The sequence below is a fragment of the Scomber scombrus genome, chromosome 13 (genome assembly GCF_963691925.1).
Source record: "Scomber scombrus chromosome 13, fScoSco1.1, whole genome shotgun sequence".
NCBI classification, from domain to species: domain Eukaryota; kingdom Metazoa; phylum Chordata; class Actinopteri; order Scombriformes; family Scombridae; genus Scomber; species Scomber scombrus.
Window position 1 is genome coordinate 11222122 of NC_084982.1, and position 20310 is coordinate 11242431.

General features: G+C 39.7%; 1 protein-coding gene across 1 annotated transcript in view; it reads left to right on the forward strand.

Moving 5' to 3' along the window:
* Nucleotides 1–2223: 2223 nt before the first annotated feature.
* dcaf6 (ddb1 and cul4 associated factor 6) overlaps nt 2224–20310 on the forward strand; it is a 29055-nt gene continuing 10968 nt past the window's right edge. Inside the window, exons 1-9 of the mRNA XM_062431375.1 lie at nt 2224–2566; nt 8650–8711; nt 11048–11140; nt 11688–11873; nt 11958–12071; nt 15151–15286; nt 16456–16667; nt 17971–18064; nt 19878–19997. Of these exons, the coding sequence (XP_062287359.1) occupies nt 2479–2566; nt 8650–8711; nt 11048–11140; nt 11688–11873; nt 11958–12071; nt 15151–15286; nt 16456–16667; nt 17971–18064; nt 19878–19997 (1105 nt within the window). The 5' untranslated portion in view covers nt 2224–2478. The remainder of the gene's footprint in view (nt 2567–8649; nt 8712–11047; nt 11141–11687; nt 11874–11957; nt 12072–15150; nt 15287–16455; nt 16668–17970; nt 18065–19877; nt 19998–20310) is intronic.

Sequence of the window (20310 nt, forward strand, 5' to 3'; positions counted from 1 at the left end):
TCCCTCATTTAATCCCTACACTGGTCACTTTCATGTATTTTATCAAACTGGATTTAATTCCACTGACTATAACCACAATTAAGACTCAAACCACCACTCACTCACAGTTAAAAAAGACTGATGTTGCACATGTACAACAGTATGCATGAGTGTATTTACTTTACCTTTCTATGTAAATCTCAGGAACATTCACATGTATATAACCTCAGGAACGTCTGCTTATTTCACATTTATTAATTGCAGATTTATTTACACAAAGATCCAGTTTGCTGTATATAGTATTTCATTTATTTTATCCTATTTTGACTTATTTATTGTTGATCCTATTTTTAGTACACTTTCACCCTTACACTGCTACTTTTTTCCACTGCACTGCTGTATTAATTTTAATTTCTCCCAAGAGGGATCAGTAAAGATACATCTTATCTTATCTTACATCTTATAACATTAGACATCACATTCAACCTTTACTATTACATCATTTTAATTATTTATGCACATGGCACATTTAATATTTGCTATTGTCATTTGCATATATGTCATGCACTTCATGTATTTGTAGCACAGTCCTTTGTACTAGAGCCCGACTGATATATCGGTCAACTGATTATCAGCCAATATTGGCCTTTTACAGGTATATTGCTATCAGTGCATATGTTGTCCAATATGCACTGATTTTTTTAAAGTCACATAGGAAGTATTTTTATGTACAGTAATAGTCCAAAGTTTACTTAAATGAGAAAGTGTGTCCAAACCTTTGACTGGTACTGTATATCTGATCAATTTCCTTAATTCAACTTTAATATACATGTAAATATTGTATGTTCTTTCTTTCTTTTTCATTTTTTTCATGTTTAGTTATTTATAATTATTAAATTCACAGTGAAGCTTACTGTTTCAGTGCAGCGTTTATTGTACACACACACACACACACACACACACACACACACACACACACACACACACACACACACACACACACACACACACACACACACACACACACACACACACACACACACACGTATACCGTAAAAACAAGTGTATAAGACGCACCTTAAACGCGATATTTTTTTCATTGAAAAGTGAGGTGCGTCTACACCGGTGTGTATTTTCACCAGTAAAATACAGAGACAGGTTGGATCTGGTTATGATTATACGTATGTAAAAGGCTATACACTAAGAACAATAACTATAACAATAAAGATAACGATGTGAGCGTCCACACTTATGAACTATAACGTCCTATAAATAACTGTGTCAAGCACGAGCTGCGCACTCCAGCTGTGTCAGCAGCTAATGAAAATAGACTATTGATGATTCGTTAATGCTGTATGTTGTGTGGAAAAACAAAAAAAGAAAACCAGGCTGGTTAAACGTCGGGTGCTGATTCAGTGTGTTGATCAGAATTAATTCAGATACTAGTTGCTATGATGTGTCAGTATTTACAGACCAACTGACCCGACTGACAGCAGCAGATGTTGAAGCGCAATGCGCAAACGAGCACAGATGAGCAGCTATTATTGAGCAGTGGCAGAGTCACAAAGTATGAGCACAGAACTGAAAAATAAAAGATTCACTAACTTTGTTGTCTTATCACTGCTGGATCAGAGGAAACTCATAGCCTAACCCTAACCCAGTCTGAGTTAATATACCGGTCTAGTTTAGTTAAGCAAATCATTACCAGAACATTAACTATTAACACGTTTTGATTTGATTGTTTCAAATAAAAGTAAATTGAAAAAGTTTTGGAATAGGCTATAAACATATGTGTTTATAAATGAATAGTTACTGATGCATTAAAATAAACCAGCCTTTAATAAAAAAGCGTTTCCCCCCGCATGACATCCCCCAAAATAGACTACGACTTACATACAGGTTTATACGTATACATATTAATGTAGGTGTATATAGATAGATACATTTCTAATTAACTTTAAATACTACCTGTTTATTTCATTATTATTATTATTATTAATATTAAGTTACTCTTGTTCTGTGTTTTTTTCTATGTATCTTTATGGTAGCAAACGAGACTTATTCCTTGCGTGATTCACACTTGGAAAATCAATTCAGGATCAGACGCGTCACACTCCGCCCCGCCGTCGGCTTATCTGGCTTTATCAAGCGAGCGCACCCAAGCCTTCTGTGAAAACACGTACTTTCTCGCGTTGTTTGGACCCAGCTGACCGTAGTCTGTTAGTAGAAAAAAAAAAACATAAACCAGGCTAGGCTAGCAGGACGGAGAGTTAGCAGCACACAGTCCGGGTAAACTCAGGAGGAGAGCAGCCAGTGTTTCACTTCCAGCGATGCAGACCATGAGTGTCGCAGCCAGCTAACGATAGCACCGTCCCGGCTGGCAGGGACTGATCTCGATGGAGAAACCGGAACGACGGTAGATAAAAAAGGCGACACCAACAGGAACACGGTTAGCTTAGTTTCAATGTTATTGTCAATTAAAAAACACACTCGGTCACAATGTCTTGCGCTGGCAACCTGGTTTGGGATGTAAACAGACGCTTAATTGGATACAGCGACCCTAACGCCATCAGGACCAACTATTTAGGTAAGAGCATTTCGTAACACTGTATGTATACAAGTATGTATGTGCAGCTGATAACCTCACTGCACACACAGAGCCTTTAAAGGTGCTATATGATCATAAATCAACTGGCAGATGATACTCGTCCTCAGAGGTCAGAAATGACACATCTGCAAATAAAGAAGATAAATGAGTTTTCTGAAGAGTCTGCATTAGGACTGGATCATATGGACTAAACGAAATATCACAATATTGTTGACTAAATACCTCGGTATTGATACTGGGCCAATATATTGTAGGGATGACTATCGGTGCTTTCACAAAGTAGTTTTGATAAACGATCATGAGTAATGTGAATATAATGAGTAAAGATAAATAATAGGGCAGCTATTTCAGAAACAGCTTTTAAAACTAGGGAAAAGACAGCACTTATGCCATATCACGATATAATGATGTCTAATACCTCAGTCTTATATTATTATATTGGTATATTGCCTGTCTGGACTACACTTACTACTGAAAAATGTGAACTATTTGCTACTAATCCAGTGCCAGTTCAAAATGTACCTGTTTGGAGCGGCCTGATTGCTTACTGCTTCTCAAAAACCACAGATGTATAAACTGACAAACTTATAAGTTAAAATAAGAGCAATTTAATTAATGAAATGATTTGAATCTAGACAGAATCTTAATTTTGCTGCCAATCAAACACGTCTGCACTCTTGTTGTCTAGTTTTACTTTCTCCGCTTCTGTATTTTGTCTCATTTGTGCGCCTGTTCTTCTCTCTCAGGCATTTTAACCAAGTTTTTATCCCACTCAGCCAGTCAGAGCCCAGAAGCCCAAACCTGATGTGATGTGATGGTGTTTATATCAAACAGCCCCCCGCTGCTCTCAGACATGGAGCTTAGCAGCTCACTGTTCGCTTGTTTATTCAAAGATTTTAAATATTAAAGTGTCGTGTGTCCAAATTGCACCAAATTCAACACTGCAAATCTCTTGGTCCTCAGCATTACACCCGCTGAGTGTGAAGTTGATCTGATGAACGGTTCTCGAGACAGGCAAAGGACACACATACAGACAGGCTTCTTAGTTATATAGTTGCATACATGAACACCCACTTATATGACATTCCAGTTACAAATGAAGTGAAATATTTTGGAGTGGTTATGATAAAAGATTGTAAAAATAGAGAAGAGGTCATTATTGTGACTCAAATAGAGAGAAGGAAGTCTATATTCAATTTCTGGTTCCAGATGTATTTATTAGTCTTTAACGGTATTTTGAGGCAATGAATAATGATAAAACAAAAATGGTTACAACAATTAATATAAAATGATGATAGATTCTGGTTTAATATCCCTGTTTAAAATATGTGTGGTGGGATAGATTTACTGTTAGATTGTGATTTCTGTTTTGCTTTACTACCCATTAAGCTGTCTTCATCAGCAGGTCCTCTTACACTGGAAACTGATTTATAAGCCCAGTTTCACTCCACACAGCTCTCTGATCTATGATGCATGTTGTTTAAAAGAAAATATTTTAAGTTACTGCGATTGTTTGAAGAGAAGAAACAACAGTCTATTTTCAGATTTGATGGATTCAGGAGGGAATCTTCTAATTATAATAATTAATCGATAAATTCAATAGGAAATCTACAACTAAAACAATACTCAGCGGTTATAACAAGCAACGGTGAAAGACATGTTGCCTTATTTCAGATGCCTTCACTCAATTTTAAGGAGAGAAAAAATGCACAAACAAAATTGTAACCAGCTCCAAACTCTTCCCTTTAACATTAATGAGGACAAATCTATCAAAAGATTATTTTAAAGAGATTATAATCAGAGTTAGAAGCAGATACCTCACAGACAACTAAAGAAACTAATTTTAAAATGAGAAATTATGTTTTATAGTGAGTTTCTAAGAGGAAGAATCAACATTGATAAAACAAAAAAAAACAGCTGCTTGTTTTGTGATTCTGATATCAAAACTTTTGAACATTTGTTCTTTGCTTGTAATGATATTTGATCTTTTTGGGAATCATTTCAGAATTGGATACCTGAAAATGACTTTCAGTTGCCTAAAGTGGAATACAATGGTGTTTAATTTGGAGTTATTATGCTTGATAAAAATTGAAAGTGATGTACATTACCTGATTATTATGGCTAAAAAATGTATGCACAGATGTATTAATGCCAGATTACTGTCCATAGTCATGTATAAAAACCAGACAAGCCTCGGATATTTACAGAAACATTAATATATTGATTTCTGATAAGACCTCTGGCCCTTTTATTTATTTATTTCCTTATTTCTCCTGCTTTGTGTGATGTGAATAGTTGTAATAGCTCAGTCTGTGATTTGTACCGTTTGTTACTATATTACCAACTTGTTATTGTAACGGCCAGACAAGGTATTAAAAACCACTCACTGCGGCTGTTTGTGTCGCTGATGGACTGACAGCTGCACACAAACGCGTCCGTCCCCCCCGAAAGACATCATCTGCTGTCAGAGCCGTCCTGTGTGTGTGATCACCGCCTGTAAACACATTATTTATATGAGGGTCAAAGTCGCCGCTGGATAGACGGGATCAAGCTGTGTTTCATCCTCATCAGTGCAGCTCTCAGTTCAGTTATAGCCACAGCAAACTCATATTATCTTATCTCGTGCTGCAGCAATTATAAGGAGACAGGAGGTTCTGCTATTGATGTTGTACAGCACTGCAGCCATCTGTAAGCAGCGGCAGGCAAAATCTGGTTTGACTTAACATCAAAACTAACACCATTTTTCTACAAATCTACTGTTAACAGGATGAACACATGGCTCATTTAAATTTAAATCATTTAAATCATAATTAATATAGTAATAATATGCATTTATTTATACCACACTTTTCATTTGCAGTGAATCTCAAAGTAATACAGCGTTAAAAACATATAACATAAAGAAACTATCACAAGTTCAAATAAATAGAGAGGTTTTTAGGCCTTTTTTCAAAGAGTTTAGGGTCTGTGCTGCCCTTAGATGGTTAGGAAGGCCGTTCCACAAGCGTGGTGCAGCAGAGCAGAGCAGAAGACTCGATCCCCCATGGTGCGGAGCTTGGTGCCGGGGGGCCCAGGGGTACTGTAGTATAACCTTGTTACATCTAATCCTGCCCCCCACATGAGGAGGAGAGGCATTAAAACTATGGTTGTGCCTTGGTATTTGAACAGTGAATGAGTCTGAAATTAAGTGTAATAAACAAGTAATTAAAGTTTTATGTTTGTGGTCATAACAGATTCGATCCTCACAAACTCAAATGGTTGGTAGTCGAACAGAAATGGTGTGTTGATGCAATTTCCTCCCTCAGATACAGTCCTTAACAATGTTATAAATCTATTGTATTCTTAAAGGGCTGCCTCTCTCCTGCCCTGGTTAATGGCCCTGCAATAAAACATCTCAACAAAACTGGCCCATGGTTAAACTAATGGCTGACAGCTGATCTAAAGGCTTTTCCTAAATGCCAAAAAATAATTCAGTGAAAAAGCAGAAATCAGATGAAGTTATGTATTCATGAAGGCACAGAGCATTATGAAGTTATTGCAGTTTTGTAGGATTTTGGAGGTGAGACGAAGCTCTTAAACTCTCATCCTTAAAAACACAAATCACAGCAACATAAACCCCTGTGGCTTATTTTCAACTTTAAAACAACCAACTGTCAATTATTTTCGGGATGTATTGATTAGTTGTTAGGTCCAGAAAATGTTCAAATGTCTTTTGTCCACAACTCAAAAATAATCAGTTCACTGTCATAAAAGATTAAAGAAAACAGAAAATATTTGCATTTGAAATCAGCTTGGGTGTTTGGACATTTTATTCTTTATAAATGTCCCGACATGATGAATCAATTATCAAAACAGATATTTCACCATTGATTATGTGTCCCACAATTTATACATGATAGCTAATCTTAACCCATAGATGATGTTTAAAAAGACTAGAAATTCAGTTTAAGTTTCATTTGACCCGTGTGATTTGATAAGCTGAACCAGGGCAAAGCTAAAGTTTTCCTGCAGCAACAGTTTTCATCACGGGGAAAAAAATGTAATTTCTGTGTCTTTTGATGCCTTTTTCGTCTCTGAGTCGTTCGTGAGAGGAAAGCCTTGAAGAACAACAGTGATCAGCTGCAGACGGACTCATGTGCTGCGGCCTGTCAGACAGTCAGCACCTGACAGCGGTTGAATGAAGATTTATGAGCCTGTAGAGATGGGGCAGGTGCCACAGAGGTTTAGTCAGAGCTGTATTTAGCTTGACTGAGATACGGTTTGGCTAGAGGATCTGTGGGTCAGACCTCTTGTCGGATATATTTAGCTTCAAAAGAGGGCTGGGGGCAGCAACTTGTGGTCTACGTTAAATTCCAACAGAGAAACCTCTGGGGAAGTTAGAAGAAATTTCCTGTGTATCGCAGGGCTTTCCCTGAACTTCTCAGTGTTGACGTTGCATTTGGTTTTACGTGGTGACAGGAGACTCACAGTCGCACGCAGTGACTCTAATGAGCAAAAATAACACAATTAAGACAGAAAAGTTAAGACGTTGTTATCTATTTTCTGTGATTTACAGTATATAATAACTGAATTGATAAGAGCTCTCTACACTAGAGAATAAAAATGTCATGTATCATCAGTCTGATTATGACTTGCAGGTATATTTATTTTATATTTCATGTGTAACATGCTTGTTAGTTGTTGTGGACGCGTCAGAGGAGGAAGTGACTATTTTTTACTTTCATTTCTCAGGAAATTCTGACTTTGTTTTTCTTCTGCAACACTAATAAAATCTGTCAGTGCAAGTCAGAGCTCAGGTTTGCATTTGCAGCACCTGGATTCTCCAGTTGCTCTCTGATACATTTGGTTATTCTCAAGAAGGAAGCCACTTCACACTTATAAAAGTAATAGATGTTTCTAACGGTCAACAGACGTGCAAACAACTGTTTTATACAGTTAATGTGTCATTGGATGTGTTTTTGGAGTAGTTTTCTGAGGTTGTTTCTGGAGCTGAGCCACACATTTTTTCTTTTGTGAGCAGCTCCTCCATTTCTCTATTGTGCATTCGTGTGGCTGAATCGTGTCAACAGGACACTCAGAGGTGTTTTTTTCAGTTTGCATGGTGAATATACTGAATTTTGTCACCTGCATAGAATTAGAGAAGATCATGGACACAGATCTTAACTTGACTTGATCACAAAATATCTAGTGAAAATTTTAAATTACGTAAAAAAAAAAAAAGAAGTGTAATTAGTCCTTTAAAAGGCTGTTGCGTTCAGACATATTCTGCATTTATAGTCTCATCATTAACTGACTTGTGTTTTCATGTTTTCGAACAAACAAAGCCAAATGCAGAGATGTTTCTCCTGCATTGATAATGCCGAATAACTGAATGCAAATGTTTGATGTGATATTTTATACCAGTCCACAGAACACGTACTGAAGTCAACTTGAAGTCTCCCTTTAGCCAAAAAATGTGTTTCTTCTTCTTGTTAATTCAGTTGGACGTTTGAGCTTCAGTGTGCAGAATGATGTACGTAGAGAGTTTATCTGCTCAAAGTGGAAACTATCTCTGTGCCAATCTTAAATGTGAGTTGAAGACGTGTGCTTATGAGCAGGATTTGTGACATCTATCGCAGACCAAACACATGCAAGTTAGGTTCATTGGTGACTTAAAATTGCCTGTCGGTGTAAATGGTTCTCTGTCTCTATACTGTATGTTAGCCCTGTGATTGAACCCTCGCCTCTCGCCCAGTGTCAGCTGCGATTAGCTCCAGCTCACCTGCGATCCTCCAAAGGATAAGCGATGTAGAAAATGGATCGATGGATGGATTCTGAATTTTTCAATGAGGGGAAAGGATGTCATTTAAAGAATTTTCAATTGTTTTACTGAACTATTTTGTGTAGATATCATAGCAGACACAAATAATTATTCTAAGTATTTATGTGTTTTAAAGTGATGATGGATGGATGGATGGATGGATGGATACCATATGGACTGTAATATAGTAACCTAAGAAATAAAAAAAAAAAAGATAAAACTTGGTAGTCTTTTAAATGTTGCCATTTCTGTCTTTTCACAGGTAGGAGAGAATTTGTCCAGAGGCTTAAACTTGAAGCGACACTGAATGTACATGATGGCTGCGTAAGTACTTCACCTGTTAATGTATCTGTGCTTTTACTTGTCATCAGTTTATTTCTAAGGCACGTGTGTGTGTGTGCGTGCATGCGTGTGTGTGTGCGCACACAGCTCTTGTAATCCTGTCACTTTTCCTCAGTCAGTCTGTGAAGTCTCAGTATGTGACAGAGCAGATCTTTGACTTCAGGCCAGGTGCTTGATGCCTCTGAGAAACCTGAAGCTGACACAACAGTCACACGTCCTGTCACACTATCAGCCAGGCTGTCGAGTCTGCCCAAAACACCAAAACAACAACAGCTCACAAGTCCCAGAAGAGCTTCGGTTTATTACCCGCCTCTTCTTACTTACTTTACAGCCACAGCTGAAAGGATTTCATTTTTATTGCATGTTAGGAACATATTAGCTGAAGTAAAGACGAGCTGTAATCAACCGGGTTAACACTGTGGACTGTTAATGGAGAACAATTCATTTAATAAATGCTTAAAATATTAGTCTGTTAGTTTATAAACAAAAAGTAATGGCAGTATCTATTCATTTAAGTCACATTTCAAGTAAAATATTTATTTTTCTCTTTTTCTGTCGCAAAAAAATTCAGGTATGAATACTGTAGTATTTTTTTAAGCAATTTGTCCCTTTTGGCTCTGGTAATACCACATAACAGACCATCATAGAGTAAAACGATCCACAAAGGGTTATTAATATACTCAAAGATTAAGTTATATTAGTCCATATGAGTTTAGAGAAGTGAATGATGTGGCATCTTTTCTTCTCCAGGAAGTCGCCAAGACGACACCTGTAGAGTATAAACTAAAATCAAAGGGTGTGTGCTAAGAGCTCTAACTACTGAAGAGATAGACCACAGTCTCTATCCTGAACAGTTATGTAGATAGAAGAAGAACAAAGTGTTCAGGAGGTTAAAGTGGAACAGCATACGCCCTTGTGGCTTCATTGTGGAGAATGAAAAACATTATAAAATCAGTAAAAACAGGTAGGCGGTTGTATCTTGCAATGGATGTGAAACTGTTGCAAGATACAACTTGCAGTTGTAGCTCAAAGAGTGAGAAGTTTACAGTAGACTATTAGTGGACACATAGTGAAAATGTACATTTTATGAAGCATTAACATGTTATGTAGCCATTTGTGCCTCTTCATTGTACAACGTATTACACAAGACAGCTGACAGACTGTTTTGAGACCTGTGTTAAAAAGAAAAGGCACAATAAGACTATACATTTAGATCTCCATCCCCTGAATCTGCTCGTCTCCATCTGCCCGTTAATATTTCATCACACAAGAGAAACCGAGACATCTCCACTCACCCGCTCAGTCTGATGCATTTTGATCTTCAGATGTTGTGCCGCATCTCTTCAAACCTTTTGAAATGTAACATATGATCGAGCCATGAGTTCAATATACAGGATGTGGTAAATGAAGTGAAGCCAGAGTGTTTTTTCACTTATTACTGCAGAGCAGAGTGAGTCTTTGAAAATGATGAGCATCAGTGTGATGATGAAACACTGAGGAGGAAACAAGCAGCAGTCTTTAATGAAATATTGATCCACAGAGTGCAAAACAGTGAAGTAAATGATCTGTTTAGATCCATGGATGCTTTACAGTTCAGTAAGATCTGTGACTATAATTTCATAGTAATGTCAGTTAATTAGATTTTACTGAACACGACGATTTGAACTGAGCAAATGAGTAAATTTCTGAAAAATGTATTTCTGATAACAGCGACCTGTGTGTGTGTGTGTGTGTGTGTGTGTGTGTGTGTGCACTTTTTGTTCTGTGATATATAAACTAAGGCAAGCAATTATTGTCATTATTATTGCATCCATGAATCCATAGATGTGTTTGTGATCCAATCAATACATTATTTAGAAAATGTGAGAAAATTGTAGCTTAGGGGTTTAACATGGTAACTTCTTTCCCTCATTTACCATTATATTTCATCTAAAGGCCTAAAATGCTTCTTTAAAAAAAAAAAACAAGCTTCTGTCATATTGGTGACCTTTTCAAATTGCTCTTTTTAAAAATTATATATTTTTTAAATGATGTAAGAATATATATATAAATCACACTTGAGAAGCTGGAATCAATTAATATTTAGTATTTTTGCTGGAGTATTAATACATTCTTATCTTCTATTAAATATCAAAAAGAAGCAAATCTTCACATTCGAGAACCTGGAAGCAGAGAATATTTTGGCACTTTTGCTTGAAAAAAAGGCTCAAAAGATTAATCAATCATCATTCTGCAGATTTTCTAATCAATTCATTGACTCATCTTTTCAGCTGTAACACAAAGTAAACACTGTGTGTGTGTCTCTTGTCTCTCTGCAGGTCAACACTATATCCTGGAACGACACAGGAGAATACATCCTGTCAGGGTCAGACGATACCTTTCTGGCAATTACAAACCCATACAACAAAAAGGTGAGAGGTGATCAATGAAGTGACAACAGTTCAGCTGTCATACACAGTTCAAAGTGCTGACAGAGTGACAACAACACGATGGAAATAAGCTGTTTTCTTTGAGTGAGCAGCTGATGACATCTACTTTTTTGACTGCAGAAATTGGTATTTAACCAATTTTAGCTCAGGTACAATAAAATGATTTGGTTTCTTCTCTTTTCAATGCATAAATATTTTTGGGAAAAAAACAAATAATCAGAATATGGCAGCAGTAACCTACCAACTCATGTTCTCAGTCACCCTCCTAGACATTGTGGAGAAATGTAGAGGTCTCTCTCTCTGGTTATTCCAGTGGTTTGCACAGTACTGCGTTATAAGATTTGAAAATGGATTCTAATCTTTGATCCCCAAATCACATTCAATGAAATTGGCTTCACTTCCTGTTGACTGTAGGAAATACTACATAAGTGAAAAATTTATGCAACAGTACATTTATCAGAGTGCGTTTCACATGGATATCCTGCATCGTCTTCCAGTCACGTCAATCATTTCTGTTTCTCGTCCTCAGGTCAAAAAGTCTATACGTTCAGGTCATCGTGCAAATATCTTCAGTGCTAAGTTCATGCCTCACACCAACGATCAGGAGATCATCTCCTGCTCCGGAGATGGTATTATCTACTACACCCACACAGAGAAGAGTGCCGAGTACAACAGACAGTGTCAGTTCACCTGCCATTATGGAACAGCGTATGAGGTACTGAACACTGCAGATAACTTATCGCTCTCTCACGTTCTCTGTTTCTGACCTCATCCTCGTTCTGTTTCTGCTCTCTGTCAGATTATGACGGTACCAAATGACCCCTACACATTTCTGTCATGCGGGGAGGACGGCACGGTGCGGTGGTTCGACCTACGCACCAAAACCAGCTGCACTAAAGAAGACTGCAAAGATGTACGTTGAAAGCTGTGACTTTTCATTTTCTCTTTTCAGTCAGTGATTCATCACATATCAACATCTCAGTAGTATTAATATCTGTTTACTGGATGGGATCCTTTTTTTTCTCTGAAAAACCAGCACAATGTAGGAGATGATTCATGTTTTGTTCTTTGTATTATTTATTTATATAAAGAACATTATTTATTTATATTACATTTTATTCAGGTTATTGGTCTGAACGTATAGTTTTAAAGGTGTTTATTAGCACATATTAGAAGGTAAAGGTGATACTAATAATAATATAAAACTACAATAATTATATAAAAACATTATATAATATATAATAATGATATACAACTATTCATAATATATAATTTTACATAAAAAATCAACAGTCTTATTAAATAGCATCCACAAGTTATGTGTGGGTTTTTTTTTTGCATTTTTTTGATACAGCTTGGATATGATTGGGATTGATGATGTAGTAATGATGTACCGACCCTTCCACATTAGCATGGCTTTGGCCTCGGTGCTGCTCTTTTCAGAAACAGCTTTCTGTCTCTGGAGTCATTCTGGTTGGAGAGACAGGAGACGGTTATCTTGGCTGTGGGGTGTATGTGTGTGTCTGTGAAAGGGAAGTGGTGCCCTCCTAGATTGTGTTGCATCTACTCATGTTTCACTCTGGAGATCAGTGCTCGTGACCTTTAAACTAAGATAAGAGATAAAATGAGATAATCCCACTGCGGGAAAATTTGCAGTGTTGCAGCAGCAAATTGGACAGTGCAATATCAAGAAGCCTCAGTAAAAAAAAGCGAGATGTAATAAATAGGTAAACGGACTGCTGGGAAATGCGGTATTTCTCCTTCACACGCCGCGGGTGAAATAGCCTGTTACTGAAGGAGCTGCCCCATGCTGTCAGAGTGTCCTGTATGGGGTGGGACATGTTCTCTCCATCAGGGATGATACCTCAGCAATTCTCCCACCACCTCCACTGGGTCGAGGGGGCATCCCAGGACAGAGCTGACCTTCTTACCCAGTCTGTTAAGTCTCTTCTTGTCAGCAGTCGGGATGCTGCTGTCCCAGCAAACCACTTCATAGACAATGGAGGCGGATGCTACCACAGAGTCAAAACGGTCCTCAGTCGGAGGACCCTGCACTCCAAAAGACCTGAATCTCCTCAGCAGATAGTCTGGTCTCTCCTCTCTCATATAGTGCATTTGCATTGTCAGTGTAGTCCAGTTTAGTATTCAGGTGAGCACCCAGGTACGTGTAGGATTTTAGCATCTCAATGTCCCTGGATGTTCACTGGTGCAGGAGGGGGGAGTGTTTGCACCTGTGAAAGTCCACCACCAGCACTTTGGTTTTCCCTGCATTGCTTTCGAGTTGGTTCCACTGGCACCAATCCACTAAGTCCTGGGTCAGTAGTCATAGTAGTGCAGAGTCATCAGAGGACTTTTGCAGGTGGCAGTTAGGCGTGCGTGATGGCCTTAATGTAGGGGCTGAAGAGGAAGGGAGCCATAACTGTTCCCCAAGTGGACTCCGTACTGCAGGCGACCATGTCAGACTCACAGTCCAGTATCCTCACTTATTGCGGTTGGTTGGTGAGATCCACGCCATGAGATGGTGCTCCAATTTGTCCCTCAGAAGTGAGCAGTGTGGTGTTGAAGGCAGAGAAGAGGAATCTCACAGCGCTCCCAGCCTTTTCCAAGTGAGAGGTAGGAGGTAGATGACAGCATCATCCGCCTCAATGCCAGGTTGATAGACAAACTGTAGCAGGTCCATTGATAGACTCACCAGAGTCTTCGTCAGGTGTGGTGTCACTGCCACCAGCCTGTATCTGTTGAGGTCCTTTGGGTGTGGAATCTTTGGCACTGGGTCCACGCAGGATGTTTGCTGTGGCACTCTCCCAAGCTTTAGGGCAGGGGGTTGTCTGCGGCGAAGTAGGGCATTGGACAAGAAATGCAGTTGCTGTGAGCTGAATGTCGAGGCACACATGGATGATCAAATCTATTGAAGAGAAAGTTCAGGTCATTCACTCACTTTCGGTCCCCGACAGGCTGGGAGTTGGGTTCTTTGTAACCAGAGATGGTTTTTAAAGATTATTTTCTGGGCTTTTTTGCCTCTATTTGTAAGTACAGTAGCTGGCACAGAGAGGGGAATGACCGCCAGCATATGTCCGTGGCCAGATTCGAACAAGGGACGCTGCCTTTATGTGGCATGCGCTTTAACCACTCGACTACCCAAGCGCTCCCAGAGATAGTTTTAAGGCCGTTCCAGACTCTGCTGACGTCCTCTGGCAACTGATCCTCCCATCTTCCTTCATCCTCAGCTCTGGTTGCACATTCTTCAGCTCCTCCTCATACCCTGACCCAGAAGCTGTCTTTTTTTTCATGAGGAGAGACTTTTTGTCAGGAGTAATCCTGGTGGGTATGGCATTCTCCACACGGACGTTGTCATAGTCTGTTTTACAGCGTGTGAGTGTCAGAGTCTTCCCCACGTGCATCACAAAGCGCTTCCCACACAGTTGTATCAAAGCAGTCCTTCAAAGCATCATCGGCCTCGTTGGACCATCTTTCACCGTGTGAGTGTCAGCTTGCTGGCTGTGTATGAGATGTTTGTACACAGGCAGGAGGTGCACTGCGTTGTGATCAGATCTTCTCAGGGGAGGGAGAGGTGATTAAACACCTCCGGTGTCAGCATAAAATAAATCCAGTATTTTATTGTCTCTGATGTAGCATGTAACATACTGAGTGAATGTGGGCAGAGTGGAGGACAGAGAGGCATAATTAATGTCACAAGAAATAAGAAGGAGGGCCCGCGGGTGCTGTGTCTGTCAGAATAGTTTCACCAGATGGCGTTACCTCCCCTTAATTATCTTGCAAGCTGTGAGTTTTAAGAATGGACCTTCACAGCTGGAAAATTAAAAATCCATCATTTTTCTGCATTGCACAGCTTGACATTTGCAATAGCGGCATGATTGTCCTTGTACGGGCTTTATTTTTAGAATCCAATGCAGCTTCCACAGGTGTTTCTGTTAGGATAGATCTCATGCAGAAACAACAGAAATGACTTCATATTTTGGCTTTGCTTTCAGGACATCCTGATAAACTGTCGGAGAGCAGCAACCTCCATATCGATTTCTCCGCTGGTGCCCTACTACCTGGCTGTGGGCTGCTCTGACAGCTCAGTGCGCATCTACGACAGACGCATGCTGGGAACCAGAGCGACAGGTACGATAAGATAAACCTTTAATGTCAAGTCTTTGGAAATGGGTCTTGGACCATGAGAGCACACAGACACCACAATCATTACACAACATCTAAACATAGACAAACAGCCAGTGCAAAAGAACAGATCATACAAAGATAACAAGGGAAAGGGTGTACTAAATAAATAGAAAGCGTTTTCCCATCCTGCTGTGCTGAGCCTCATCTATTGTTAGATGTTTGCATGAACGGGACTTCCTCTGAAAATTCCAGACAACTCCTGACAACTATATCATAAACTATTTGTAAAAAAGTAACTCAAAGTGGTTTGAAAGAAAAAGCAGGCAAATTTTGAATAGAAAACTTCAACAACAAAAACACAAGACAGGGAAAATCTCAATTACAGTGCAGTAAGAGATATGAATAGATTTTAATACATTTTCTGTGAGTTTGATTCAGGTATGTGGTGCATAAATTCAGATGCTCAGTGTTTAGTTTTGACACTGGGAACAGTGAGTGCACCTATACTAAACCATCTGAGAGGTCTGGACAGGTCATAACATAGCTGCATCAGAAAATGATTTAGTGTTTTATAAACCCACAGTAGTTCTTTAAAAAAACAACAACAACAATATTTTGACACAGGAAGATTCTTGGTGTTAGTGAGTTAAAACTTTAAAATGCATCAAATACAGTACAAGAGAGGGAGTGCAACAACAAGAAAATGATAATAAAAAGTCAAAAATAATTGTATAATTCAAAAGATTGGCAGAAGTACACATAAAAAATGGCAGGGGAATAGTAATGACAGATTCTAGGTCAAAGCATGGCTAAAAATATGTTTAACCGGCACTTAAAAGCTTTTCCTTACATTCAGAGGCGGAAAAAATGAAAATTTCCCGTCCAAAACTTTATCTGTTATTTGTACAATTTGTAAGTGTGAGGAACTAAGGTCTCTGTCAGGTACATATATTTGCAACACATCAACAAAATAATCCACACAAAGTCTATGAACACATTTAAGAAAACCCACGAACACAGCAGCTAAGTTATCAACTCTCTCTCTCTCTCTCTCTCTCCCTCTCTCTCTCTCTCTCTCTCTCTCTCTCTCTCTCTCTCTCTCTCTCTCTCTCTCTCTCTCTCTCTCTCTCTCTCTCCCTCTCTCCGTCTCTCTCTCCATCTCTCAACGTCAGGTAACTACATGGGCCGAGGGACGACGGGCATGTGCGTCAGGTTCGTTCCCGCACACCTGTCCAACAAGTCTTGCCGAGTGACGTCTCTCTGCTACAGCGAGGATGGGCAGGAGGTGCTGGTCAGCTACTCCTCCGATTACATCTACCTGTTCGATCCCAAAGACGACCAGGCCCGAGAGCTAAAGGGCCCCTCTGAGGAGAGGAGGGAGGAGGTGAGGACACGGAAAGACTCGAAGAAGGACTCGAGACACATCACCTTAACTCCTTCTTTAACTGCCTCTTGTTCTGTTACTTACTTACACTTTTTCTTACTTACATACATTTTATGGTGTCGTTTTACACCATGAAATGTTGCTTCAGATCTTTCATGTGATCTCACAACTGATTTAATCTGTTCAATTTATTTTAGTTAATTGAGTAATCCTTTAAAGTCAACACATACAGAATAAGCTCATCACAAGTTCTTCAAATATCTTGTTCTGTGGCCTCTATTGAAGAGTTTGAGCTTTTATCCTTAAGTATTTTGTTTTTTGGATGTTCCAGATATTCTCATTGAAAAAATCATGAAACCCTGAAGTGCCCAAGTTGTTTGGGTGAAAGGATTGTTTGTTAGAAAGAGAGCTGACCTTGTGGTGGCTGTCTGCACCGGCTGAGGGGAGCAAATGACCCTGCAAATCAAAGAGAGGAGCCAGAAGAAACAACGTGATGGTTGTCTGACTGAGAACACATCTGAAACATCTGAAACAAAGTCACTCTCTTGCATTTATTTAGGTCATTACATCCGTTTGTTTGAGCGCATTGTTTTTGGCCTCAGATAAAGTGAGCCGTCGGAGAAATCGGACCTCAGATAAACTTAGGTGAGCGCCGGGCTTCACGTGTGACTGAATGTGCTGGATCATGGTGCCAGTGCTTGAAAGTGCTCATGGCGAGTTCAGCTGTGTCGAGATGCAACCGCCACACACATTCCTTTCCAAATACAGCGACCGACGCAGGCCGTGCTCCTCTCTCCTCCAAAATAGTTCATGCAGAGGTGGTGTTGGTGGAGGGGGGGGTTGGTAGAGGGAAGGGGAGGGGTAGGGGACAGCCAAGGAAAGGCTCTGTCCTTTTTCTTCCACCTGTAACACCATTTTGTTCTAGGCCTTTCAGTTTCTGTTTCCTCTCTTTATACTTTTATCTCTTCCAGCCTCGGCTCCTTTTCACCACCTCCAGCCCGTGTCGAGACCTGATGACATTTCCCGAGTTAGGCAGTTGATAGTCTCTCCATTAAGACCCCTCTTTTTTTTCTATTTCTGGCTCAGAGCCTGTTGCCCTACAGAGAGAGCCAGGAGACTGGAAAGTGAAGGCGACCTCAGCGGTGCAGTTAGAAGGAGAGGGGTGGCGGGGAGTGAAGGGGGGGGGGGGGCTTTGGAGAGGACACCGACAGAGACGAGCAGTGTTTTGCTTTGGCAGCAGAGCTATTTTTGACCATGCCTTGACTGACAAACCGCTAATCTTTCTGTGTGTGTGTTTCCACAGCTGAGGCAGCCTCCGGTGAAGCGCCTGCGTCTACGAGGCGACTGGTCGGACACCGGACCCCGAGCTCGTCCTGAGAGCGAGAGGGAAAGAGATGGTAAGATCACAGCAGTCAGAGTCACGTGTGTGGTCCTGCTCCATTTAAAGCACAGTCTTAAACCCGCCAGCCCACGAGACACTGTCATTAGAATTTATTGTTAAAACCAGCCCACAAATTTAGATTATTTTCCACTCTTTTTATCATGGAGCAATCATTTAATAATAATAACTTTCTTTATATAGCATCTTTCAAAACAAAGTTACAAAGTGATTTGCAATAAAAGCAGATATATTAAGTAAAAGATCCAAAGCAAAAATATAGACAATATACAATAAGTAAATAACACAACAAATACCAACAGTTAAGAAAAAGCCATATAATAAAATTGAGTCTTTTGCCTGCCTGAGATCTTCAGGCAGGGAGTTTCACAGCTGAGAGGCCCGAACAGCAAAGGCCCAGTCCCCTCTAGTGACAGTGTCCAGGTTTTGGAACCATCAGTAGGTCTCTAATTTACTAGCAAGGCTGCAACATAAACACTTTGACTGTGATCAACAACACTCTTATTTACTGTTTCACACCTGAAATATTTCTAAACCTGCATTGAAGGATGTCATCCCTTTCTTAAATGAATATGGTGAACTTGTGAACATTAGCATTATTTGGAGCAGTATTTGTGTCCACCTAAAAAATCTTCGACAAATATGTGCTCTCCTTGTAGCTCTGTTTTGTTCTCCTCCTGCTCCTGATGAAATATCTGGCTCTCTAAATGCTCCACTGTGTTCACCAGCTAGTTGCTAACTTTGTCCACATACCGGATGATGCAAGGCAGGCAGAGTTTTTTTTAAATTTTTTATTACCATGAGCAAGGACACATACAACATTTCAACATATTATTCATTCCCCATAGAAATCAAATTACATAGATAACATGAACTTGATCTGTTTTAATCTGCTTTGACCTCTAATCTCAATCACCTCTCATAGGAATTTCACTATCCTCGCCCACCAAATAACATACACAAACCAAAACAGATCATCACAGGCCCACAAGTTTCTCTTTGTTGTTGTCCTCCAATACCGTCCTTTCAATATTATAATTATAATATATTATATTATAATTTCATTAGGCAGAGTTTTCAATGCTTTATCGCTGAGAACAGCTGTGTGCTGTTGCTGGAAAACGAAGCCGATGAGAACAATGGGAGTGATGAACCAATATTACCTGTAACCTCACACATAGTCATGTGACCCATTGCTAATACAGAAATATTAATTATAGCCGCTTTAAAGAGAGGTGACAACTGATTTTATTTTGCGAGCTGTATCGTCTAAAAATTGAAAGCTGCTTTTTTCCGGGAACACAATCAAACATGCGGAGCGGTGTGATAGGAACAAAGACAGGAGAGAGGAAAGATTCATCGCTCAGTGGAAACAGAGCGGCGCACACTGATTGATTTGCAGCCTTTGATAGTGCACACAGGCTATGTTTCCACACAACTGCGTCTTCATCGCAGTCTTTTCTCTCTCAGGTTTGCTGTCCCTGAACTACTTGACTCGACTGCATATTGCTGGAAGTTGTGAAGGGAACCGTTGTCTTTATTGAGCGAAATTGTTCAAATAGCAAAACATAAGTCTCTGTCATTGAATCAATATTTGGTGAAATAAATTGCAGCCATCAGAACTTTGTTATCCAAATGTCTTTATATAATCTGTGATGTTACAATCAATCCATACCAATAAATATTCACCTGCTCTGTGTTTGTATCAATACTCTCCATCCAATGATCAAATGTACTGCTGACAAGAAACAGGCATCAGAACAGCGTGTGAAAAGTGGACATCCTCTAATGGTTGTTCTGTGATCTTCCAGGCGAGCAGAGCCCAAACGTGTCTCTGATGCAGAGGATGTCGGACATGTTGTCCCGTTGGTTTGAGGAGGCGAGTGAGGCTCAGGGAAGCAGAGGGACCCGTCCTCAGACACGACCCAGAGGTGAGGCATCAGTCCAGACTGCACTTAGACACTGTGAACACATAAAAAAAACTACATATTTCAGGCTTGAAATGTATAGATTTTTGAGGAACAGAGGAAACCTGTAGCCATCCTGACTGCTGATTTTTATTTAATAAGATTTTAATTTTCCAAATATGTATTGGCCTGCATCATGTACACTTACACATAATATCACGTAATGCTAACAACCTCCTCTGTGCATTCAGAGGTCCAGTTAAATGATTTTATGGCTCACAGATTGGAATTATTTCCCCACGCGGGCTTTAAACTGGTTTATTCTTTTCTATAGCTG